This window comes from Scedosporium apiospermum (genome assembly GCF_000732125.1).
Source record: "Scedosporium apiospermum strain IHEM 14462 chromosome Unknown SEQ_SAPIO_0099, whole genome shotgun sequence".
NCBI lineage: Eukaryota > Fungi > Ascomycota > Sordariomycetes > Microascales > Microascaceae > Scedosporium > Scedosporium apiospermum.
The window spans coordinates 83635-110060 of NW_015971800.1; the positions used below are offsets into that span (position 1 = coordinate 83635).

The 26426-nt window shown below is 52.4% G+C and overlaps 4 protein-coding genes across 4 annotated transcripts; 3 read left to right on the forward strand and 1 right to left on the reverse strand.

Annotated features, from left to right (window-relative positions):
• Positions 1 to 1727: 1727 nt before the first annotated feature.
• On the reverse strand, positions 1728 to 3446 carry SAPIO_CDS5487 (uncharacterized protein; the record flags this gene model as incomplete). The annotated part of the gene is made up of 2 exons (XM_016787807.1): positions 1728 to 2549; positions 3336 to 3446. The coding sequence occupies 2 exons, from the start codon at positions 3444 to 3446 to the stop codon at positions 1728 to 1730; spliced, it is 933 nt and encodes a 310-aa protein (XP_016642122.1).
• A 5286-nt stretch (positions 3447 to 8732) lies between these two features.
• SAPIO_CDS5488 (uncharacterized protein) lies at positions 8733 to 12309 on the forward strand (the record flags this gene model as incomplete). The annotated part of the gene is made up of 6 exons (XM_016787808.1): positions 8733 to 8856; positions 8975 to 9532; positions 9631 to 9810; positions 9882 to 10426; positions 10510 to 11864; positions 11955 to 12309. The coding sequence occupies 6 exons, from the start codon at positions 8733 to 8735 to the stop codon at positions 12307 to 12309; spliced, it is 3117 nt and encodes a 1038-aa protein (XP_016642123.1).
• Positions 12310 to 14160: 1851 nt separating this feature from the next.
• SAPIO_CDS5489 (Glycosyl hydrolase family 45) lies at positions 14161 to 14999 on the forward strand (the record flags this gene model as incomplete). The annotated part of the gene is made up of 2 exons (XM_016787809.1): positions 14161 to 14604; positions 14745 to 14999. The coding sequence occupies 2 exons, from the start codon at positions 14161 to 14163 to the stop codon at positions 14997 to 14999; spliced, it is 699 nt and encodes a 232-aa protein (XP_016642124.1).
• A 3400-nt stretch (positions 15000 to 18399) lies between these two features.
• Positions 18400 to 23544, forward strand: SAPIO_CDS5490 (uncharacterized protein; the record flags this gene model as incomplete). Its single annotated transcript, XM_016787810.1, has 5 exons — positions 18400 to 18780; positions 18886 to 19203; positions 19279 to 21002; positions 22038 to 23186; positions 23295 to 23544. The coding sequence occupies 5 exons, from the start codon at positions 18400 to 18402 to the stop codon at positions 23542 to 23544; spliced, it is 3822 nt and encodes a 1273-aa protein (XP_016642125.1).
• Between the last annotated feature and the right edge of the window lie 2882 nt (positions 23545 to 26426).

A 26426-nucleotide genomic window follows, 5' to 3' on the forward strand; every position in this document is an offset into this window, starting at 1 on the left:
CCTCACAGTGACATATTAACCCACCCATCGTGCATCCAAAGCACGGCATCATCCACGTGGGAAAGGCAAGGAAAGGCAGGGGAAGGGGTCGACTCATGTCCATTTCCTGGGTTCCCCAACCGCGTCATCCATCCACCTCCACTCGCCCACTCTCCCACCCACTACCCCCAGACATACTCGACCAAGACATGCCTCAACGCGGCTGATAGGAACCACAGCGTGTCTGACGTAGAGGGGTTCTAGAAGGTACCGGGATTAGAGAGACCCTTGTCCTGCTCCAGATGTGTTGCCTGTGTGCCTCAGGCTTCGCGTATCGATATGCGACGACCGTATCCATACGATGTCGAAGCGATGCAAGTTTAGTCGTGAGACCTCAATGTTAAATATCCTGAGCGAGGAGTACAAGTCCTCTTAACGTCCCCGAATAGTCCTACCATCCAGAGACTAACTATGTTCATTTGTGTATCGCGTGGATGGTGATGATTGAAAATCATGAGTCCTCCAAGGCTATGCTGCTCGACAATATGGGGTTGTCAAAATGAGGCATCTACCTGCTCCTGTTCCACTAAATCATGCTGCATTCTAAAGAGGGAGGGCTGTCAAGTTGATGCACACAGTCAATGTTAATCTACTTCCTGTTCCAAGCATCAAGCTCACTAATAGTAGTGGTAGATTGCTAAGGTCGCCCGCACCAGCTCGTCATGGCCGACCCAATGTCGTACCAGGCGCTAGCGGCAGTAACAGTTGGAACTCACAGGTTGGGCGCCAACACCAGAATGAGGCCTGGCCCAGACCCAAAGCCTCACCGCCATTTCTTTTCCATGAGATACAGGTCTGCGTATCAAGTTGGACGACCTGACAGAAGTCGGCAGATTACGAAGTAGTTCTCGCAATAGCCCAAATGTGTGCGTGTTTATTTTATTGTGAAAACGTGCATGGGCATCTCGTCGGTACCAGCACCGTCGATCTCTGGCGTCCCTCGAAGCAACTTGAGGTCCGCCAGGCCAAGTTGGGTCCAGCCCCATTCCAGAACACCCCACAGCTTCGACGCTTGCTTCCTGGTCCTTCCCGCCCCAGAATGCGCGAACCATCCGCGGGGTTCCCAGAGGCTCCAAAATAACGGGGCGAGCCAGCCAAGGCTGCTCCACTAGATCTGATCCGTGGTTGGCGCCAACCTTGCAGGGCGGAAGTAATCCAGTGGTCACTACGAAGGAATATCCTTGGACCCAGAGGGACATGACCCGCAGAGATTGAATACCTTGGTCAGAGCAAATACCCAAGTCAATACAGTCAAGCGCAGGCAGTAGAGATATTCAGTTCCCACAAGATCATCATGTCCTTCATTAAAAAGAGAGAACTACCAAAACCAAAGAAACAAAACTCGCAAATCCGAATACGTACACGAAAACAACCGCTCGAAAAACAGGAACAATCGCGGGGATATAAAAGAACAGTGAAAAAAAGAAAACCCGAATCTTGCCTCCCAACACTCACAAACCCCTCCCCTCAAGAAACCAGGCAGGCGACGAACAAAATTTAAATCGACCAAGCGCAGGTCCCTTTCCATAATAATCCCTTAAGGCCTTTGCCAGCCTTTTTTTCAACAGAACCAAACGCCCTCCTTCCCAATCATCCTCCCCCTTTCCCAAGCCGCGTGATGAAAAAAACAAAACAAATAATGAGAGAAAAAGAAAAGTAAAAACTCATACAGGTCTCTGCTTGGTTGCTTAGGCATTCTTGCCCGCCTTCTTACGACCGGACTTCTTCGGCTCCTCTTCGGCGGGCTTAGTCGAAGTCCTCCGCCGCTTCTGAGCAGGGCTCGCGGGAGTGGCGGGCACCCTGGGAGTGGCCTCGACCTCCTCCGGAGCCTCGGCGGTCTTGCGCTTGCGGCCAGGGCCAGACTTCTTCGCCGACTTGGCCGGAGGGGTCTCCTCAACCTCACCATGGGCATCGGCGGAGGTACCCTTCAGCTGCTCGGCGATAGCATCTTGCTCATTGGCGGCCTGGTCCTCATTGCTAGGGAGGGGGATGTTGAACTCCTCGGCGTACTTCAGAGCCTCGTTGTCATCCATGCTCTTGGCCTCGGGGTTGCCATTCTTGTACGAGTGAACACGAGCATTGTAGAGTCGGAGGTTGTACTGGTAGGCCTGGTTCCAGCCTTGCTTCTCAGCACCACCCATGGTGGCCCAGCGGCGTTGACCCTCCTCCTGCACGGCGCGCTTGGGAGCACCGCTGCCAAGATCGGCAGCAATGATGGGGCGAGCGGTCTGCATGTAGAGGAAGTAGGGGGTCAGAGGGCGCTTGGGGGCGTTGGGGTCAAGAGTACGCTTCTTGCGCTCCTTCTTCTGCTCCTCTTGGGGAGGGGCGATGGGCTGAGGCGCGGGGATACTGCCAAGCGCAGCGAGGGAAGCTTCCAGGTTGGCGAGAGGCTCATTGTAGCTGAGGTCCTCAGCCGTGGTGGGAAGTCCGAGAAGGAGATTGGTTTGGCGCAGATAGTCATCAGCAAAGGACTTAATGAGTTGCTGGATGGTCTTAAGGCGGCCAAGAGTCTGCAAATACTGTTAGCATCTTGCTTACTTACTCCGCGAATGGATGAAAGCAAAAGAAAAAAGGAAAGGGAAAAAAGAGAAGAGAAAAAAAAAAATCAAAAACGCGCCGCGATATTAATGTCGCGAGCTGTTGGAGCACGCGCTGCAGAATTGAGCTGGTGGAGCTCACAGCTCCATTAAGTGGGGGGAGGGGCCGATATGGGAAGCTGGAGCTGTCTGAATTTGGCGCTGTGTAAACAATGAAAGCTTGGGGCGGACGCGTAGCGGGTCCGAGGCAAGGCACCCAGTTTGGAAAGTGCTGGGCGCTGCGGCGAAATTTGGCTGTGTGTGTGTGGAGGGTGCGACACAAAGCCCGAGGATAGAGGCGCAGCCGATTGTGCGACTCCAAGGGCCGAGGGAAAGATGAAAAAGCCTCTGTTTTTTTTTGAGGCGAGTCGAATGTCCTCGTGGCTTGCGCAGAAGGGCATCGATATGCGCTGTCTTATCTTGCGCTTGCAATGGTAAGAAATGCGATGCGACATCCAGTCGCAGGGCCAGACCAAGCAGGCGCAAGAAAGAAGTGAAATGCTCCTGCTCTTGCGTGTCTCGCAAACTGAGGCCCAGAGTGCGCGCTTGTCTCTGCTCTTGATCGCTGGCTCACTTGAAGCGGCACGATCGATTACCGTCGGCGCGGAGGCCGTTGCTAAAGAGAAGTCGGGGGAGTGGTTGCGCGTTGATGCGATGCGATGCGATGCGATGCATCACAGGAATACAGCAGTAAACAGGAAAATGAAAACAATGACTTACCGAATCTCGAACACGGATGAAGTTTTCGACTTCAACTGCTCGCGAAGTCACGGCGGGCATCACGGGCAACGGGACGGCGGCGGCCTTATCCTTCTTCGCAGGGCGCGGCATGATTACAGTGGTGGCAAGTTTGGTGGATGAATATTGTTAATAGTGAGTGGTGATGATTGTGTTGCTGCTGCTGCTGTGGTGGTGATGGCGGTTGCGATAGTGGATTGGGGAGGAAGAGGGGGTTTTGGGGATGTTGGGGTGCGGGAGGTGCTGGAGTTTTAGTGATTCTGGGGGTGGCGACCTAGTAGACCTGAGAGGGGAAAATCAGCGCTGGGCGCAAAAATAAGTTGTGTGGGAAGAAAATAGAACCGGGGGAAAAAAAATTCGGGGGCTGGGGGGGTTTATGTGTCAGCGAGGCCTTGACGCGATCAGTAGAAAATAATTCACTCGGGTGCCCAAAGCCAGCCAAAATTTTGAGCGGGATCAGAGGGAAGGGAGGGGACAGAGGGATACCTGTGTGGGAGGGGGGCACCACAAAGTCTTGTATGGTGGATCGCGCCAGAGGCCAGAGTCACAATCACTGATCGAAGTACTCCGATTTCTCCCTCAGTGGCAGCCTAACAAGCCCTCGTAATACCGTAATCGGCCGAAGACAGCACACACTTTGAGGCCAGCTAAGCCAGTGCTTATCCAAAGCCTAGCCCTCAGAGGGCACCAGAAACAATCAAATTGATTGATCTAGTAATTGATGGAACTTGACTTGAGGCACGGAAACCGTTCTAGCAACTCCATCGCCCTCTACAAATGATTACAGAATCCGTACACTCACCCACACCCTGGCAGTACCTGCAGTTTCATGCGCCTGTGTCCTCCACAGGACTCGCCATCGGTGGTCTGACATCGATCAATCCTGATCAATCCCACCCCTTTCATAGATTATCGATGAACCCTCACTGACCCACCACTCCAAGATTCTGGATTCTGGGCGACCTGTCCGCTGTCCTTTAGGCCTCACATCAATCCATCTCCACACAATCGAGACTTCCATCAACACAAGCGTCCAGCGCCTCACAGGGCAACGACCAAATATTCAGTCGCTAACAGAGAAGAATCCTCCAGCCAGCACCATCAACAGAGGGGATCCCAAAATTACAATTCAACATTCCCCTTTCAGTACACTAGAAACGTCAACTCGCCGACACCCCGAGTATCCGCCAGCAGGGTACACGTGCTAGTCATATTAATTTGAGAGTTTTCCTTACGCGCCCGCACCTTGATTGACCATCCATCTGCGCCAACAGTTATCGTCGACTCGATGTTAACACAGGACAACTCGAACTCGGAACAACGGGTTTCCACCCACGGATGTAAAAAGAGTAGAAGGCGACACGTAGCTGGCGGTACTTGCCCTCAAATAACCGACAACGGAGATCAACTTTGTGACAGAAAAAATAATAGCCGAGCAAAACGACGAGCTTGAACTTCAGGCATGCTGTGACCAACGACTGGAGGGGAGATGTCTGTTATCGAATAGATGGGAGCGACTTTATTGCACAATGTATTCTACTTGTACCTGTCTATCAGACGAGAAAGCTCGAATCTGGCGAAAGTATTGTTACAAAAGGTTATCTCCCCCTGGTTCAATTCCATTTTTCAGATGGAGCAGTGTCGTGGTGTTTCTCTTGTTGAATGTGGGAGCTCTGAAGTGTGCTGGGGCTGCCCTTGGATTCATTTACACTGGATCGTCTAAAGCGTAAATGCTATCAAGATACTGGATTTCGCGACGAGCTCTGTACCTGACGCTATTTTCCCGGGTCTGTCAGGTTGGGTTAGTGATGGCGCGGCGAAAATTTCGTGTTTCCCAATTTCAGACGTCAATCGTTATGCAGGTCGCCCAGACTCCCCACCAATGGGACGCTGTAAGCAGCACCTGCTGATCTACCTCCCTCCACTGCAACCGCCTCGAAAGGTGAAAGATGTTGGTGGCCTGGACTGAAAGCTTCGCGTGTAGATTTCAGAACGGTCTCGAAGGACCAGGCCAGGTCAGACAGAGCCTGACCTGACCCGGCTTATCTGGCTTTCCGCCTGCCCCCAAGGCCTGGCTGATCTGGACAGGCCGGTCCCGACAATTTTTCCCCTCACAGCCCGTCAGGCTATGGCAGACACCAAGACAGGAATGGCGTCAGGGCTTCGAGTTTCGGTGTCAAAAGCGGGAGGGCTAGGCCTGGCCTGCAGGGTGTTTCAGTCAGACAGACAACAACACTGGCTCCCAGCCCCAAGTCGACTCGTAACGCCGAAGTCAGTATTCCCTCCCGCTCTCAGTCCCCCATCCGCCATCCGCTGACCCGAGAAGTCTAGCTCATCACTGATTTTCTGTATGGACAGACAATTGCTTCACTTTTACAGCATACAAAGCAAGCGGACACATCAACGACCCGTTAGTATCATATCTATTACTGTAATCTGCTGTGTTACATGTTAAGCAAAGTGTCTTCCTTTTCTTTCCTTTTTTCTCTCTCTCCTTCTCTTCCCTCTAGTTAATAAAGCACTCGACTCGAGGAAATAATCTCGAGGTTCCTCTAAAATCGTCTTCATGCAAAAAGTAAACCTCGCACTGAATCTCTATCAGGCAAGGCACTCTGTAGTGCCGACTTCGACGGAAATCGAGAGACTACTTTGGCTCTGAAAGTCTTTTTTTAGCTCCTCTACCTTACAACCCTGACAGCTTGGACAGACCCCCTGGCTGCTTCCCGTGTTTCCTCATCCTGTCTCCAGAAGACTCAAGACATTTGCAGGGCGGGCCTCTCTCACACTCCCATACGCCTGGCTATTAGTCTGCCGATAGAACCTAGCAATCCGTTGGATTAATAGGGCATCCTGTCCCCAAACTCGGCATCCCGTATCCTCTCGCTGTCAAGACATGCCACCTCACTGGAGCGCTGGGGATTAACCACTAGGCCCCAACCACATCAAGCCGGCAACAGACCTAGCACTCTTCGACAGTTTCAGCCCAAGCCTAACCTACCACGTCAACGATGCCTTGACTTCATCATGCCCTCAGACCCAGTTGCACTTATTATTGACAGCTCATGATGCTGTCGGTTTGGTCGCGAGACCAGTAAGTGCCGGGTCGCAATGGACTATTTTACGAAAGCAATGCCGTCTCACTTGCAATGAGAATATTGCGACTTGCAAAGGGAGAGAGCAATCATCACCGCAGAACTAGCATCCCGCGTGTACGATACTCGCCGGATGGTATGCCAGTTTATCAGCCCTGCAAGAAACAAGGCCAAGTTGCGATGATGAAAGGCGCCTCGCAAATTGTGTAACCCAAGAGCAAAGAATGGCGCCCTGCGGTGCCGCTCCCCGCTTGCGCCCAGGCCGCCTTATTGTCGTGTCTTGTACAAAAGTAGTCGAGACCTCAAAGCCTGTTCCTCTGTGACCTCGCCACTTCAAGTACGTATTGGCTGTATGAATATTTGGTTAACACCCACTTCCAAAACAGCCTTCAATCAAACTTCATGTCCTTGTCAACAATCGCTACTCCGCTCTGATTGATGAACTTATTTTCTTGGTCAGAGATGATGGCTGCGAGTCTACTTCATAAGCTCCGCTTCTCAGCCGCAATGGCTTCCATGTTATCTAAATCCTCGGGTGGCTGGCTCATTGCGCGGCTTCTAAACCAGGTTAAGACGATTTATTAAACATTGACGACTCGACCGGAGGACCAAGGCAGGCCTATCACGACCGGTACCTTACCCGGGCCAGGTTGGTAATCCGTTGATGCATCCGGCTCTCAATATAGTAAGAGTGATATTGACGCGGGAACACCAAAGCCGGTACTCCTTCGGGCTTGCCTCCAGTGAGGGGCAGCAGATTGCGCAGCCTGGCAGGCTTCTTGTTCTGTACGTACCGAGGGTTGGCGACTTTGGAAGATTCGCAACTGCATGCACATGAGCAGCATGAGCAGCACATGAGGAATGCCGCCGTCCCGGAAGATACCCTTCAAGTTTCATTTGATCCGGACGCTTCAGCTCTGCAGGGTAGTACTCCGACGAGACCCAGCACGGGCGCTAAGAGAGTCCGCGTCCCCGCCCCTCTACACAGCAAAATTTGATCGATTCCCAGCACCTCTCTCTCTTTGCGCTAATTCTACGGTAGTTGTTGAGACAGATCACTCACTGGCTTTGTTATCGCTTCTACGAAGTAGTCTGGCAGCTGGGTCACTTGGGTCCGCTGGCCCTAACTTGTGGTATCCAAAGTACGGAGTAATAGTCTCCCTGGTTGTGTACGAAGTACTTGTTGCAATCGTCCCTTGTGATTACCCCGCTAAAGCTCTCCCCGAAGCAAATCACGTCGCTCCCTCGTGGGAAGCATGAAACTTGGCAAGCATGGCCCACGCGGAAAAGCAAGGGAGGGGGTAGGAAACAAGCACTTCCAAGTATTGATCGCGACCAGCCCACATCCCTGGTTGACATCGTTGTCACTGGGCTGGTCGCCACTGGATCTGACGCCACTGCTTGAAGTCCCGTCATCTACTGGGCTGACTTGCAGATGAGCATTATGCTGGGGAAGTTTTCTCTGTCTCGTAGAACGCCGACCTCTGCATGCTCTGTACATAGAGTCATTGCTATTTTGCAGTCGGGCGGGGTTTCTGTCGGTCTCACTGGTCCTACTATAGACGGGCGTGAAGGTGAAGGGAAGGGAAGGAAGCACCGGGGAAGGTCGTCATCCCGATCAATCTGGCGATTGTAGATTGTACCAAGACTGGTCGATACTTCCTCGTACACCAATACCCCGCCATCAACCAATGCCTGAGCTGGCTGGCTCTTGCGTCCTGGATCATGGATTAGTTTAGTTGCTGTCCCTTAGTCGACGGCACTACTTCGTACTTCATGCCAACCAAGCTCAAAGCATCGACTCAATTGGTGAAGCTCTGACCCCCCCTAGACATCAATGATACGTTTAGCTCAATGTATGTCCCATCCCTTCTCATGCCACACCAACGAAGTAGTGTGCGCAATCGAGACGAGACGAGACCAGCCCCGCCCCGCCTTGTGCCCCTCCTTCAATCTCCAAGCTTCCACAAGCACCATTTGATACTTGAATTCAAGTTACCCCCCCTTTCGCAAACATCGGCTGCCTCCCCCCTTCCTTCCTTAACCTCAGTGCCGTGCCGTTTTTGAATCACGACATATTCCTTCTTTGCCTGGATATCTCGTAGTAGATCCATCCTTCCTTTTACATTCCCGCACGAACTGAGATTCGTACTAAACTGCATTTCTCTCTCCAAGCTTGACGCTTTCTACCCCACGACGCTTTCTACCCCACGAACCTACTAGATCCGAACTACACAAATCAGCAACCCGGCTTCTAGTTACATTATCTACGGTTGATCCGGAAAGGATGTTTGAGAACAAATCCTTTACGTTCTTGGTGGCTGTGATTGGCCTCCTCTGGTTCACTCGTCCCGCTGCTGCTTTCGGTGCGGGTAACATCGCGAGCATCTCCAAGGTCGAGGGCCAGAACTGTGAGTAGCGAGATTCCCACCAACCCCCCATCCTGCCCTTGACCGGGTCCTGCCTCTATGCCCCTTGTGCCACAATACGCTGGATGGGCAGCCTACTGATTCCGCAATTCTCCACTAGGGCGCCATGGAGACATCGAGGATGCTCTGTTGAAGATTGCCATGGCACAAGCCTTTGGCGGCAAGAAGTTCAACAAGCTCAACGTCTCCCGAGTTTACTTCGGAAACTGGCTCAGGGATTACTCCCAGGCCATCGACGTCGGTACCGTCAAGGCGGTCTCGGCCGAAGCTATCCGACTTCTCCTCTGCGTCCTCGGCTTCATGACCTTCGGCTTCGGATCCAAGGAGTTTGAAGTTACTGCCGACCGCCTCGGTTGCTATCGCCCCGAAGAACATATTGATAACCCCAAAAATTATGCCGACAATGTGGACGCTCGTAACTATCACAGAGCTCTTCGTGGCCCTGTAGACGAGGGAGTCGAGCTCGCCATCGACCCAGACACTGGTATGAAGAACTACATCGCTAACGAGCGCATCGGTATCACTACCTCGGCCGGTCTTGTTCGGGATCTCCTTACCCGCTGTGTCCGTCTTGGCAGGAGCTACGCTCGTAGCGGAGACAAGACTGAGCGCAACGAGTCCTTCCGCCTCATGGGAACTGCGCTTCACTGCCTTGAAGGTTCGTCATCGCCCGGTGTTCCTCCAACCTAGTTCCAGCTTTCGTCCAATGTTGTCTTCCTGAATACTGACTCCTTTTTCTTTTTCCCCCGGCTCTAGACTTCTTTGCCCACAGCAACTATATCGAGTTGGCCCTCATCGAGCTAGGCGAGCGGGATGTCTTCCCCCATGTTGGTCGAAACACTCAGATCAATATCCGCGGTGCTCGCGGCTCTGTCTATCCAATTGTCACTGGTACTTTTGGAGGTGTTGACTTCCTCCACTCCGTCACTGGTGAAGGTAACCAACTTCTTTTCCTTCCTTCCGTTCCGTTTACCTTTACCAGAATCAAATAACTTACCGGCCCCTAGTTTCTGACAAGCTCACTCAAAACGAAATTGAGGAGCTTGAGGGAACCTTGCAGCAGAGCTCCACAGCTGACACCAGCATTCTTCGAAACCTGCTTGATAAGATTCCTGACGACCTTTTTGGCGGTCAGCATCAGAGTAGCAAGGTCGATGAGCTGCAACAAAATGCTACCACGGCGCAAATGCAGAACCTGCAGGTATCTCCAAAGGACCCCGAGGAGTACACTGTTTACGTGCAGAATATCTTCCGTCAGATCATGCCGGTTATCGAATGGCACGATGGTCTGATGAAGGATATCTCCAACGCCACAGACAAAATCCCAGTCTTACCCAAGATTCTCGAACAACTGGAGGAGCAACTCTCCATGTTCATCTTCTCTCTCATTGCTCCTTTCATCATCCCCATTATCCATCAGATCGGAGCCGAACTCAAGACTGGATCTGAGGAGATCATCCAAAGCAGCGTGAATGAGCAGCACATTGTCTTTGACGACTCCCGCTCCACCGATCCCACCCACTCCATGCTGTCAAAGGACCACTTCTCCAACGTAGGTTTGCCATTACGATTATCCTTGAGAACTTTTCCTGTTCGCCCCTCGTATCGCCCAAACAGACTGACACCCCGGTACAGATTCTTAATGAAGTTGCTGGCCGAGCCGCCGCCTACACTGTCAGCTGGGTTGTTCCCCAGGTCATGGCGGCGATCGACGATGAGAGCGTTAACGTGAATGAGATGATTGACCGCATCGTCGAGGGTATCCTCCACCACCCAGCGCAGCGGGAGATGGCTCAAGGTGGCGCGCGCGAGGGTAGAAGCATCATATTCCGTTGCGTTGAGGAGTGGTGGAATGAGCAAGGCCGCCGACAGGACGAATATCGACAGAAGCTATCTCGAGAGGGTGTCCAAAACGGAGAGAACCATAAGGAGGGCGTCCAAGACACCGGCCACGGCCACGGCTGCGCTGGAAAGCTCAAGATGCGCAAGCAGTTCGGCGAACCCGAGACCTGGGAGGATAAGGTTGCCGGAAAAGCCGCCGATGCCATCCTATCCGGTGCCTCTGGTGCCTTCTCTAACATCATTCAGCAGCAGACTGGTGTCAAGATCCCCAGCTACCAACCCCCCCAGCCTAAGGAAGAGGATAGCGGCATTGGTGGCCTGCTAGGAGCCGCCAGCTCATTCCTTGGCATTGGTGGAAGTGGCTCGTCTTCTCGTCGACAGGAGGACGACCAGGGCTACACGCAGACGCAATCGAGCTACCAGAGCGGCGATAGCGGCTACGTGGCATCCCAGACGACGCAGCGTTACGATAACGATGGCGGCTACGGTCGATCCGAGACCACTGAGCGATATGACAGCGGTGGAGGCTATACGCAGAGCCACTCAAGCCAGCGATACGATAGTGGCGGCGGCTACCAGCAGTCTCAGTCGAGCAGCTATTATCAGTCTTTCTCCTCGTCGGGGGGGAGAGACGATGACGGCGATAACCGCCGAGGGGGTGATTATGGTGGTGGCTACGGTGGTGGCCGGCGCAATGACGGCGACGACGACCGCCGAGGCGGTGGCTATGGTGGTGGTTATGGTGGTCGACGTGATGACGATGACGACCGCCGAGGTGGTGGCTATGGTGGTCAACGTGACGATGATGACGACCGCCGCGGAGGCGGCTATGGACGTCGTCAGGAGCAGTCGTATGGTGGTGACTCGTATGGTGGTGATTCGTATGGTGGTGACTCGTATGGTGGACGCCAGGAAGGAGGCTACGGCGGACGTCAAGAGGGCGGCTATGGCGGGGGCGGCTACCAGAGAGGGGGCTACGAACAGGAATCTTACGGTGGGCGGCGTGAGGGCGGAGGAGGTTATCGTGGCCGAGACGACGATTCCGATGACAATGAGCGCCACGGACACCGCCGGCAACATCACAGCCGAAGCAATGATTCCGATGACGATGACAACCACGGCCACCGGCAGCATCACGGCAGGGGGTGGTAGGGGTTTTCCCCAGGCAGCGATGTGGGCCTGGGAAGTGAGACTGAACAAGGCATCGAACCCGACGAAACCATTGACCAGTTTGACAGTAGGGAAGTGGGCGATTTAGGAGAGCCCGGGCCAGACGCTGAAGACGTGGAGCTTGAAGACGATGGTGGAGAGGAACGCGATACCGAGGAGGACGGGGAGGGAGTTGGTGAAGAAGTAGAGGCGGAAGAGGCAGGACCAGAGGAGGAGGTAATCGAAGAAGCAGAGGAGGAAGAAGAAGAAGAAGAAGAGGAAGTCGAGGACGAGGAGGTTGAAGCAGAAGCTGAGGAAATAGAGGACGAGGAGGAACAAAAAGAGGATGAGGAAGAGGAGGCGGAAGCGGAAGAGGAAGAGGAAGAGGAAGAGGAGCCCGAAGAGGAAGCGGAGGAGGAGAGTGAGGAGCGACGTTGGTGGTAGCAGTGAGAACCAGAAGGGCAGTCGGTCGCGGTAGTCTTCAATTGGGGGCGGAGGAGGTGAAACGGTCTTGCTCTGCGGGCTACGATCTCGTCATATCTGGCCATCAAGGTTACAGTCCCACATTCCCATGGAGAGCGTGAGGAGAGGCCTGGATTTCCCGGGCATCCTCTCACTCAATCCGGCGTACCATCGGCCAGTCAATACCTTGGCCCCAGAAATAATTTAGAAAAAAAAATTAATAAAGAATGCAAATGTTTGGTTTTCCTTGAAAAGATATACATTGGTGAATTGTCCCTTGTCTAGTGATCCTACAAACAAACCCTTGATTCTTCCTCTCGTCATCTTCAATATTTCTTCTATAACACGCCGAAGCTACATTGAGGTCCTGCTAACTAAGATGGTGCTGAGACGGTTCTATGTAAGTCAGGAGCTGACGTCGTCCCCCGGCAATGGCTTGACTAGAGCAGAGACCCTTTCTCGGAAGCACAGCCGAGCCCCATACTACGTGTGTGCGTACGTGACACTCGACGGGATGAATACTGGGAAGATACGTCAATGTGTTAACCCCTGGCGGCATAAACGCCGAGGAGCCATTGGTGATTGAGACTGAAAAAGGCATCTCTGCAGGCTGATGTCTCCGTGTCCCGCCTAGTGACAAAACATGTCCCCCATCCACAGGAGTACATTGAGCAGATACTCGGGTCATAACCTTTTTTTTCTTCTCCCTCTTCATCTCCAGAGATGCGGGGAACGCATCTTCATGGGGTGACATAAAATAGATAGACTTGCCGGGGAACGAGGTATATTAAATTGGGGAGAGAGGGGGTGAAGAGGGGGATTGTGTTGTTGTCTGGTTGGCGCGGTCTTTATCCCCGCTATGCTATTAGTGAGTGTGGCATGAACAGATATTGCAATATTATACGGGAGCCAGAGTTTGAATTGAAAGCATCTTTTCCCGCGACGGTTCCAAGACGTCGAGATCCGATTTCCGGGCCGGATTCCTCGAGAATAGGAACTCGTTTGAACACACCATCAGGGATATCCCAACACGCGAGTATGTCAGGGGACAGGCACCATGCATTTCGACGCCTCCGCATCCGGCAAAGGAAGGAATTAAAGGTTGCAATGCATATATACCCTGATCGGTGTCTCTATGAATGGTGGGGGAAGCCGGGATGGATCGATGAATCTATTTGAGGAGGGCGGCTTAATATGCTGACGATTCTCGGCTGGGATTAGTATTTGTTATGAGGCCCTTGATATTAAGCGAAAATCGGGCCTGCCTTTCGCCTTTGATTTCTTCCCATTCCCTTTCCCGAACGATTCCCAATTTCTATTCCATGTCTCTTCTTATTATTGGCCTGTTATTTCGGATCATCGCCTGTCGTCTTCTCTTGGTCCCAAGCCTTGGGAAGCCAAGATCCCGTCCGGACCGTCTCCGGGGAGAGACGATCAATTATTAGCTGACAACGGCGGGGAGCTGTATATTAACGCGATAGATGCATCGATTCATCAACGTACGCGGGATCGGCTTTAAGAAAGATGTGAGGGCGATAGAGAGAGATATACAAATATGGAAATATATTACCTTGTGTCCTTCCCTAGGCACTTCCTCTGGGCAACCGTCTTCCTCTTGGCTCTCTCCTCTTCACTCTTCTTTCTTCTTTATACACTTTGCCCAGTCTTGCCTTTAAATCCGGGCTCTGGGCTTCTCGAAACCCCCAACTAAGTAAGAAATCCAGGGAGTAATCGCACAGGTTCAACAGAGCCGCCCGGATTTCCCAATCGCTCACGCTCCCCTCGCCTCGGCCTCACTTACACGCCCCATTCACCCGTCTTTCCCCAGCTACAATGAAAGTCACCCTCACTACCCTCACGGCCCTCGCGCCCCTCATCATCACCGCCTCCGCCCAAGCCAGCGGCTCCGGCTCCACAACCCGCTACTGGGACTGCTGCAAGCCCTCCTGCGCCTGGCCCGGCAAGGGCAGCCTCGCCAAGGGGCCCCTGGGAACCTGCGACAGGAGCGACAACCCGCTCAACGACGGCGGGTCGACTCGGTCCGGGTGCGACGCCGGCGGCAGCGCCTACATGTGCTCGAGCCACAGCCCCTGGGCCGTCGACGATAACCTCTCGTACGGGTGGGCCGCCGTGCGGATTAACGGGCAGACGGAGAACGATTGGTGCTGTGCTTGCTATGAGTTGACGTTTACGAGTGGGCCAGTTAATGGGAAGAAGATGATTGTGCAGGCGACGAATACTGGGGGGGACTTGGGGCAGAATCACTTTGATATTGCGGTAGGTTATGATGGCTGGACTCTCTCTCTCTTTCTCTCTATCTCTCTCGCTTTCTTTTCCTTTTTTTTTTTTTATTCTAGGATTGCCCAAGAATCGAAAACGAAGATCAATACAACTAACGCGGAAACTCTCTCATTTAGATGCCCGGCGGTGGTGTCGGCATCTTCAACGGCTGCACCGACCAGTGGGGATCCCCGCCAAACGGCTGGGGCGAGCGCTACGGAGGCATTAGCAACGGTGCCGACTGCGACAGCTTCCCTGAGAAGCTCAAGGCCGGCTGCAAGTGGCGATTCGACTGGTTCGGCGGCGCCGATAACCCGTCCGTCACCTTCCAGCAGGTGCAGTGCCCTGCCGAGCTTGTCGAGAAGTCTGGATGTCAGAGGAATGGGATTTGAGGCTCTTCCGAGTGGCTGGTATTGGGGAGACGGTGAGCTCGGTGGCGGCAACAGGGGGTTTGCATTTTTGTAGAGGTTTGAGTCGAGGACATTGTGGTTCCTTGCTCTGGGGTTTCATAGTGATACTTGGGCCTCCGGCCTGGCGACATTCTTCTTCTTTGTTGATATGTATCTTATTGCCCTTCTTCAGAAGTAAATATTTGCCATCTATTTTTCTTCAATAATTGAAGAAAGTTGTTTACATGCAATGAGGAGCCTGCTCTCTTCCTTTCCAGCTTAGAACAGCTTACATGGAGAGAAGCTTATCTCGCTCCAACGACGACATTGAATGCTTGAACTCTTCTCTCAAGACGTTAACAATATCTAGATTAAATATTCTAGAATTTTGTAACTGTAATTTCTATTCAGCAAGAAAATCCTTTGTCACGATGCAAGAGCTGGCCCTTAAAACAACAACTTCTAAATCAGCACCAGCTTGAGGGCCATCGCTCATGCCAGCACCACGATAATGATTCACCCTATTCATCGTAGTGATCCTCAAGTCTTTTTATACTCCAATATCTTAAGAACAAATGAGATATTTCTTCCTCTTTTTCTTCTTCCCACTACCTACCAACCACTTCCTCGTTTCCCGTTTCCTCGGCGCAAGCAGAAACGAACTCGTTAACCTAGAGTTTTATATGTTAAAGCATAGAGGCATATCGCATCCTCGTCGACCGCTGCTGTATTGTTGATAAATACACCGCTTGGCGTGCTTCTCTCTGAGCTAATCCAACCCTACTTCACAACCAGCATTATGGACCTCATTGCTTCCAGTCACTACAGGCTGGTGATCCCCACTCTGCGCACCCTCCACGACGGTATCCTGCGTATTGTTGATGGTTTGGTCGATTGCCTCGTGGCTCTCCGACAACGCCTGCGAAACCCGGACGAGGATCTCATTTTTTGAAGAGACAAAATCACTGGAGTTGCGTCTCGATCTGGCCGACTGTGGTTTCGCTCGGAGCCGGACCTGGTAGATCGCATTGGGCAATTTGGCTTGTTTGTGGCCTTCGCGGAACGTTCTGAACCCCTACCATTCCGATTGATCGAAAGGAACACACAGTGGAAGAGAACCTTGGAGGGCTCGATACAGATGCTATCGATGGTAAGTAATCTAATGGACTATTCATTTCATCGCGGTTCGGAGAAAAGCTAACAGGAGTTAATGTAGGATGGCCGGAAGCTTCATCAGGAGTTTCACGGAGTTTTACAGGGAAGCAAGATTAGGGAATGTTGTTGTTTGTCGTCTTTTGGAGGGTTTGTTTTCTTGTGAAGAACGGTGCCGCGAGTGTAGATGATACTCTGGTCTTTGGCCTCTGTTCTCTGCGGCCTGGCTAGCGAGATACCCGGATTCAGTTTTCCAAAAAGGGTTAGGAATCAAATACTTCGTAGTATTTCTAAGAGACTTCTTCTCATATCCATGTTCGTCGAAGGTAGGGATTCGATGTGCGTGCCAGAAGGTGGCTTGCTTGGACAGGCTCTGACCGACGGGTAGATGTTCATATATCAACCGCGAACCCCCTGTCGAACTACAGTGACAAGGCATCTGCCGCAGAAGACGAGCCCGCATCATCAAGCTAGGAACCCGAGCACGTGTGCACTCATGCCTTCAGTCGGGACCGTTGGGATCTGTATCCCTAGCTTGTATTTCCTTCGAGCTGTCCGGGGGCAAGGTGCTGTTGTCGTACTCTGTAAGGCCTCATACGGCAAGGGCGACACAACGGTGCTCTTTCCTCGTTTGATACTTCACGCAGTATCACGTGCAGCAACGCAAATAAATTCGGACTGACTTCATCTTCCTCGTTCGCGTTTATCATTCTCGCCCGGGAGTAGAAGGTCAATCTGGTTTCTCGCCCCCGGTTGTGACTTGAGGGCTATCTGAGGCTCATCTCCCATCTACTGTGAGAAGAACACTGAGTTTCTCGCTTTCGAAAGCCGGAGCGTCTAGATGCTCTTTTGACACCGAGTCCTTCGGTAGGTTTCCAACGTCTCTGCATTCTATTGATAGGATTTAACTTCATGCTTGCAGCCTTAGTATCTCAAGACCAACCTCCAGCGCCTGCTTGTCTGCACTCCATCCCGGGAAATGAACACGCCGAATGTTCCCGAGAGTGGTAGGACAATGCGGTCACAAGTCGGCATCTTTGGAATTCATGGGGAGCAGGAAGCGGATGCGGCTGGCCTATCAAAACCCTGGCATGTCGAATGACGTGTTGTTTGACTCTCTCGAGTCTTCGGAATCGCTCGCCGGGGTCTCTGTGCAGTCCAAGGGTCTAGAGCCTAGATCTTTCCTCTCCCCCAGTTCACCAGAAGCCAAGATCTGCGGTACGCCCTGGCAAGGTTTCTTGGCAGATCCCTCCTGTTCCCTCGAATCCCTTGCTACACTTTCCCTAAAACAGACGCCCCCACATTCCCATTTCACATCTCCCGCCAAACTGCAAGCTGCAGGTCAATCTTCGAATCAGGGTCCAGTCCGGTACGACCACACATCTTGCCCACATGGTCCACTCATTGGTCGTCGCCGGCCCCCGACCACACCCCGACCACACCCCGATCCAACTCCCACCCGTCGGCCTTGCTCTCGCCTAACGAAACCACCACGATATGGCTTAAAAAACGTGGGCTCGCCCAATTCAACCTATGATGAAGCTCCTTTGCACATCGTGTCAGCACTGGAGGGGTAACGAGGTTATCAACTTTCTCAATTTGCCTCCGAAGATGGAGGGGTAGCTTGCCAACTTTATACACACGAGCACACCTCCCTGTACAAATCCTTGTTTGCGCAATGCCGTTCCTCTGCAAGTCTTTGTGGGGAGGTGAGCTTGTAGCTTTGGTGGGCGATCGCTAGGCGCGTCAATGCCAATTTTTTTTGTCCTTTTGTCCTTGAGCTTTTTCTTTTTTTGGGTTCTTTCCTCAGGGGCCAAGCCTAAACCTTCCGGCCGCCGATACTACAGCCAGGCGAAGACGGATTGGTCTGGCGGTATCTAATAATCTACACATTGAGGGGCGGAGGTTGGGCCTTCTCTCGTGCCTTGGTGAGTGCATGCGACAGCATGAATGGCCGGCGTTTGACCAAATCCTTGACCCTAGCGCCAGCCAGCTCGCAATGTAGAAGATGCCGTCTTATTCCTCGGCTCTCTTGTTTTATTCTCTCACGCCGTATAAAGGTGGCCAACGTGCCTCTGTCAAGTAGTCTCACGCGGCTCTTCTCCTTTTTTGTTTCCCTTTTCTTTCTCATCCACCCCTCCCTCTTGGTCTTGTAGTAAATTCAACATCTACAGAAAGAGCGTCAACAACACCTTCCTCCTTCGAGGATAAGCGATGCGAGAGTACCATGGCTTTTCCTGGTGGTAACACAATGCCTCCGGACATGGACACAAAACTACTTCTAGCTGGCGTAGCCACCGCATTGGTCGGCAGTATCTGCGTCTATTCCCTCGTCTCCCCCGCAAACCGATCCGGCGGCGGTGACGAACAGCCTCCGGGGCTGTTGAAATCCTTCTTCCTCTTCTTCTACTCGTGCTTCATCAAGCCCCACACCGGCGACTCCAAGGGCAACCAGCAGGATGCCCTCGAGAGCTTCTACAAGAAGCAGGCCGGTGCCTACGACGCGACCCGCGGCGTCTTGCTTCAGGGCCGCGAGGATATGCTCGCGCTCGTTGCCGCGCAGCTCAAGGCGAGAGCCGAAGCTGCCCTGGCTGAGGGCCACAAGAAACAGAAGCGCAGAATCTGGGTTGACGTATGATTATGGACCTACCTTTTCCACCAAACCCAGGCTACGCTTTTGAGCGCCCTCAATTTTTGTTTTTGGAGCACATTGGACTTACACGGGGTATATTTCTAGGTTGGTGGTGGCACGGGCTACAACATTGAGGCCATGTCTTGCTTCGTCAACGTCCCCGAGTTCTTCTCGAGCGTCTACATCGTCGATTTCTCTCCCTCTCTCTGCGAAGTCGCGAGGAAACGCTTCGAAAGGCTCGGCTGGAAGAACGTCAAGGTTATTTGTGAGGACGCTAGGAAGTTCCGCCTCGAGGATTATGAGAATGATCTCTCGGGCGACCGCACTCCTATGAGGTCCCCCAGTTACAGCTACTTCGAGCCCAAGAGGCCGGAGCATGGCGGTGCTGATCTCGTAACCCTGTCGTACAGTCTTTCCATGATTGTGGGTTTCATTCCCCCCCCCTTCCCCCCTCCCTATGTGTATATTTTTAGTCTAACAAAAGCTCTTTGGGCGTAGCCCGACTACCACTCCGTTATCGACTCCCTTTCTTGCCTTCTCTCCCCTCGCGGAGTCTTTGGCGTTGTCGATTTCTACACCCAGTCCAAGGCTGACTTCTCCTTCCGCAACTTCACCGGTGGTATCATGAACCGCCATGTCAACTTCTTCACCCGCAGCTTCTGGCGAGCTTGGTTCGACATTGACCGTGTCAGCCTCGAGCCTGGTCGTCGCGACTACCTCGAGTACAAGTTCGGCACCTTGCTGACCATCAATGGCCGCAATAAGTCCCTCGGTCGTATCCCCTACTACGTCTGGCTCGGTGTGCATAAAGCTCCCTTCTCCTCTTCGAGCTTGCCCCATGAAATCATTGAGAGGATTGACGCCCTCGTGACCGAGTCGCCTCGCCTGGTACCCGCAAACAAGGGCGGAGATGCCCTTGCGCGTGCCGTTGAGCGCTCGGCTCCCGAGATCCGTTCCAAGGCATTCCTCACCGCTGTGCAGAACCTCTCTGCCAACCTTCCCCTCCCGGCCTTCTTCTACCAGAACCACCACTGGAGGATCTACTATGATGATCAACTCAAGAAACACACTCAGTTCAATGACGAATACATCTACGCCTTCACCTGGGAAGACGCCCGCGTTGACGAACGCATTCTCAAGATTGGCCCCAAGGACGTCATCCTCGCTATCACTAGCGCCGGCGACAACATTCTCTCCTACGCCCGCCAGGGTCCCGCGCGTATCCACGCCGTCGACCTCAACCCCACGCAGAACCATCTCCTCGAGCTCAAGGTCGCCTCTTACACCGCCCTGCCGTACGAGGACTTCTGGAAGATCTTTGGCGAAGGCAAGCACGTCAACTTCCGTGAGCTCCTCCTGACTAAGCTTTCCCCCCACCTCTCCAGCCGCGCTTTCCAGTACTGGCTCAGCAACGTCGATGTTTTCACTAAGCACACTCACGGCCTCTACGACACTGGCGGCTCTCGTCATGCCATCCGCGTCGTGCGCTGGGTTTCCCGTATCTTCGGCTGCCGCAATGCCGTCGACTCGATCCTCTCGGCCAAAACGCTCAACGAGCAGCGCGAGACCTGGCGTAACCGCATCCGTCCCGCTCTTCTCTCCCGTCTCATCTGCAACCTGGTCGTCAGCCAGGAAAGCTTCCTCTGGGCTGCGCTGGGCGTGCCCAAGAACCAGCTGGCCATGATTGAGCAGGATCACGCCGAGAGCGACTCCGTCAAGGGCCCCAACCCCACCTCCAAGAACAAGCGCTCCCACGCCATCTGGAACTACATGGTCGACACCCTCGACCCCGTTGCCGAGGAGACTCACATCGCAGGCGACAACCCGTACTACTACGTCTGCCTTGCGGGCAAGTTCTCGCCCCGATGCCACCCAGACTACCTCCACCGCCAGACCCACGCGCGCCTCTCCCAACCCGGCGCCCTCGACGGCCTCCGCATCCACACAGACGAGCTCGATGAGGTCATCGCCCGCATCACCCCCGGCACGCTCACCATCGCCGTCGTCATGGACAGCATGGACTGGTTCGACCCCTCCGACCCGGGAGCCGCCGTGCGCCAGATCTCTCGCCTCAACCGCGCCCTCGCTATGGGTGGTCGCGTTCTTCTGCGCTCCTCGGCCCTCACCCCTTGGTACGTCAAGGAGTTCGAGGCCTACGGATTCTCGCCTAAGAGGGTTGGTGAGCGGGGCGTCGAGACGGCTTGCATTGATAGGGTTAATATGTATGCGTCTTGCTGGCTTTGCACGAAGGTAGGCAATTTGCCGCCGCCTACGCCTGAGATGGAGGGGATGGTTGGGTCTGAGATTAACCCATTGGTTTTGTAAGGGTGGTTTTTGAGAGAGACTATAATAGGCTGAGTGTTCAAGTTGTTTTTCTTGATGGATTGCTTGGGTTGTTCAACACCGCCCAAGCATCCTTTGAATATCTGGATGGAAAGGAAATGTTTATGCGCCGTCTTTCATCCCGTTAAAGATTGCTGGGAATAAGACGCGATGGGAAAGCCGGCGAGGGAATAGGAGAGCATACTTTGTAACTAAGAATGATTGAATGATATCCCCTTTACACTTTTTCTTTTAAAGTAATTATCTTTTTTTCATGCGACTTCCTCGACCCTGGCAGCATCTCGGGTTGTACAAAGTGAAGGATAGAGTGCCAAGCCGGATCATTGTCCTCCACTCCTAGACGCGCCAAGCTGATCTGACTCTTGTGAAATGCAAAGTATGGATGAACGGCTCTCCCTCTGCTCCCAATCGCTGGCTAGTTTTTGCTTTACAGGACTTGTGCGGGTAGTAGAGACAGAGTCCATTTACAAGCGAAGCATATTAAGAAAAACAAGGCGTAACATGGGATACGCTTCGGAAAGGTGTCATGGACCTCGAACATCTTCCACTTGAGGCCCAACATATTATTTTGTCGAGACCTGATGCTTTCGTCCCTAAAACGGGCACGTAGCCAGTCAAATGAGGTAGGCCAAAGCCTTTTTTCCTTATTTTGAGGTCCTCGTGCAATTTCACACTTCACCCGCAACCGAGAGGCTGCCGTGCCGCAGATCTTTAAATGACCCTTGGGGATATTCTCGGCGAATGGGGAGGAGGCGGGTTAATGTGCGTTGGTTCGATGCTGGTGTTGGTGTTGGTTCCAGACAAATGGGTCGATGATCCTTAGATATATAACCAAGGCGATGGTGCCTGGGAAGGAGGTTATTTTGAAATAGCCTTGCCTTTAGATGCTCTCAGAATCGAGAAATCGGCAATAGGAAACGCATTGCCATGGCAAAGTCAAACTATATAGCTTCCCTCCGGCAGGTCGCCACATCGATGCTCTTACCCGTTGCCTTCCTGACACAAGCAGTTCACCTCGCACAGGCCCAGATCGACTGTAACGCAAAGGAATTCGTGGTTAAGACACAAGAGGACGCCAACAGCCTTTCCTCATGCTCTTACTTCCATGGCACCGTCTATATATCAGACAATGCGGAGGGCGACATAATAATCGACGGGCTGAACGCCGTCGGCGGTCGGTTCAGGACCTTGAGTGGTGGCAGCAGCAGGCTCACCAGCATATCCTCCCCATCCCTCACCTTAGTAGGGGCCGAGTTTTCCGCTACCTATATGAACCAGCTCCGGTCCATAAAATTCCCCAAGTTAGAGAAAGTAGTGGGTGGGGTTTACATCATGGGCGTGCCTGAACTAGTGGAAGCAGACTTTGGAGCGCTCGTTGAGATAGGGGGCGATTTCACGATCCAACGGGCTGAGAAGTTCGAGACTTTCCCCATCAATGCTGGCACAGGAAACATATTAACGAATGGGGATGCGGCGGTGAGGATCACCGACTCCGGGTTTCGCAGCCTCGGCAGAATTTTCCAAGGCTCGGTGATAAACGAAGCTTTGCTCTCGAATCTTCCGAACCTCCACGAGATGTCGCTCGACGTAGTCAAAGCCAACGAGATTGTTATTGAAGGGAATGGAAACCTCACCATGTACATGAACGGAAGCATGAAATGGTATCCTCGGGGCGAGATCAACTTCCTCAACGTAACGGGGGTTCGCGCGATACAGCCATGCGACTGGCCAACCGTGGGCGAGCTCATCATCACGAGCAATCCGATGGAGCATTTGCGCTTCGAGGCCTCTGGGTTGAAGAGCCTCACGGTTCAAAACAATCCGCAGCTCAAATCGCTGTGGCCGACGCGGAGGGGCTTCCCGAGAGTTTTAACGGACGTCATCATCACCCACAATCCGCAGCTCAAGCTCAGCACGATATCTTCTGGTCCTGACCCGCTTTCCGGACTGAGAGAGAAATGCGAGCAAAGTGATGACAGAGACGAGAGAGAAGACCAATGGTCTTGGCCGTACGAGAGCATGAGGATGATTAACATTTCTGCCGATATCGACGGCGACTTCTTGTGAGTTTCACTTCTTTTCTCGAAAAGCGTGGAGATTTCCCTCCATTCGTCGTGTTGAAAAAGAAAGAAAAAAGAGGACTGTTGCTAATTATTTTTCCTCTATCACAGCGATCGTCTCCTCAACAGATGGTTTCAAAATAGCAGAGGGCCTAGAATAGAGTCTGTGGAGGTCATGTCGACGAATCCGGCGTTTAACTGCGCGGTTTTCGATGAGGTGCGTACCAAGAAAGGGAAAATCACCAACTCCTACTCGTGCCAAGGCCAGACGGCTCCGTACGGGTCGGCGGCTTTGTTTTCTCCTCAGCCTTGGTTGGCGGTTGTTCTCTTTGCTATCACGTTGGGAGCACTGCATCTGTGAGCTTTTGGGGGAGAATGATGGAGGATGACGGGCTGTTTCTCCTTCCTGTTAGATACCGATACCTGCATCTTTCCTAAGTCAGCCATAACGTTAATATAATAATCTGTGCAGATGGCTGGGTGTAAGTGAAGAATGTGACTCTTCAATGTAAAAGACGAGGGCTTATATCGACTTCCTTGATTCTCAGGTGTAGTAGTGTATGCCTAGACAAGGCATGTGATCAATTGATGCCCTGCTCTACTTCCTTCAGTGTTCGGTCGAGACTGCTCCTTCCTTGCCAGACAGGAATACTGGGTTTGGACCTAGCGGAAGGAACGCTCCATTCTCGACGCGATTCTAGAACACCATTCAGCATGTGCTCTACCTCAGTATAAAAAAGGGGAAAAAAAAAAAGTAATAATAAACGGGAATGCTGAGGACGAAGCGTCGCCTGAGCCATGACACGATTTTGCAGGGTACTGGCGAACCATGGAAAGAATTGTGAGCAAGACAAGATATCGCTCGATCGTGGTTTATCCCCTTTACCATCAGCGACACTGACGTTGATGAGGGCAACTACGGAGTAAAAGTGTAAGGCTTCTTTCTGATCTTCATCGTCATCTCGAACAAGCTTACGAAGTACGCGGTCGACCGTTTTTAAGAGTGGGCCGCGTGGGGCTTCGGAGCGTCGTTGGGGAAAGCCTGCAAAGACGCGGTGGCACCGGATAGCGGCAACATGAACAGGACATCAAGTGTTCGGGACAGAGCCAGGCTTGTGGCGATTGGGTAGTGTCTTGGGGATCTACAGGGAACCATTGCCGATCAGCGAACACGAGAATCTCTTCCTTGGTGGTGGGGTGTTGCTTCGCAGGGACGGCCGGGATGCACACATTTGATCGTTTCATCGTCCCTGTTTATCAGGACTTGGATTCTCATTTGGGGGTTTTAGGGTCCTCTTCCTTCCAATGGACAAGACGGCCCAAAAAGTAAGAAGAAAGTCATGATGCTTTTTACTTCGTAAACTTATTACTTGGTAGTTGATTTCGGCCGGATGCACAGGACTTGACGTCGGGACCCTCATTCTTGGCATCGCCAATCAGCGGAGAATTTTGTGCTTGTTCGGCTGGGTTGATATATCAAGGTGCATTAACTGCTGCGCGAGCAGTCATCTGCAGACTGCTCGATATTGGGAGGAGAGAAAAATACGAATCGTGAGGGTGGTGAGGAGAGGTTTTTGAGCAATCAATAATACTACAATGTCGAAAGTAACAACTCGTATTAGGCTTCTGGCGACCATTGTTGTTAGCAAGACCCGAGATACTACGACTTTGTAGGCTACTACATAGGTAGCGAGAGCAAGAATGTGTGTGTGTCCCGTCGTATCAATGCTGGGTCAATGGAACCCAAGGGGAACGTGAAGCGGATACAAACCTTGATCCATTGACTGCTGCAAACGGGGACAACGTGGAAGAGCCGGAGAAAGAAACATTGATCGACAGCCTAGTCGGGCTCCGCTGATGATGGCCACGGACAGGAACAACTCGAGGACGCGAAAACGGGTTCACTATTATTTCGCATGTCTTGTCATCTGGTTGAGAGACATTCCGGTGTGATAACGCGTCCGCCTCCGATGAGCATCAAACAGAAAAGCACTCCAAGACATCAGTTGCCTGACGAGGCCATTTTATCAACATTTTTTTTTTTCTTTCTTTCTTTTACGTTGCTCATCGCGCGATGTTGGGAAATCTCCCATCTCATTCACTATTTTGTCTGTACCAGCACAGAAGAATGGTCTGATCATCCACAGATGGGATTTTTCAAGAGGGTGGAGCACACTACGGAGTACACTATGTACTTCGTGTTGGGCCAATTCTAAAGAGTAGCCACCAACCTGTCAAGCAAATTTGCCTCAATTTAGCACTGCATCTTAATCGTTTGCACTCATGACCTGGTGGTTGGCGATGTGGAGTCGCCGTGTGCGCTACACTAGTGCAGGTGCATATGTATGGATGAGATATGGTTGCGGTGGATGCACCTTCGACCGTTGAAGTCTTGGCCTGAAGGGCCTAAATTCAGACTTACTTGGTAGTTCCCTTCATGCCCTTCAACTGTTCTCCCGCTCGTTGCTGCCAAGTACGAGGTAGTTTGGATCTTCCCAAGGGTTCAAAATGGAAAAATCGTTCATGTCTGCTTGAGCAATGACCGCAGGTCAGTAGGACACAGTATTCGGGGTGTGCCGAGGTAGTCCGGCTTGCTGTGTAGCCCGAGCGTCGAGCGTCGGAGGGAAGTAAGAGCATTGCATCGTTGATCAATAATTGAAGGAACAATAACCTTCTGTTCGGTCAAATGCCTGTGTGTCTACGTACTGTTGACTCAGAAGACTGCAAAGATACAAGGAGCGCCCGAAGAAGAGGTTGTGAGCCCCCAATTCTGTCCCAGGATATAACGGCATCAAAATGTGGTATTGAGACTGGTGCATACTGAGTACGAACATTGTGCAGAAACCACGTCCACCAATGATCGATACTACAAAGTACAAAGTAGTGTACCTCGCTATCTCCTGCCCGGACGATGGAACGTTGACAGAATTGAAGTTTACTAACCAGCTCTAAAGTACGCAAGTACATCACTGCAATAAGATCGGTACCCAAGTGGCGGCAGAGAACGCGAAGCTGAAATGCATATGCCAGAATCCTAAAGGCACTTATGGACTAATATTAGACAACACACATGAAGTCGACTGCAGTGTGAAATGAATCTCGCGGCCCGTGGCGTCAGTTCCAAGTCCGTTCCGATCCATTGTCATGATCAAATTGATCTCCTCTTCCTCTGGTGACCAAGGCTGTGGTGGCTGGCCTGGCTTGAGCTGCCTCGCACTATCTCTGTGCTAGCTCCGTGCAAAA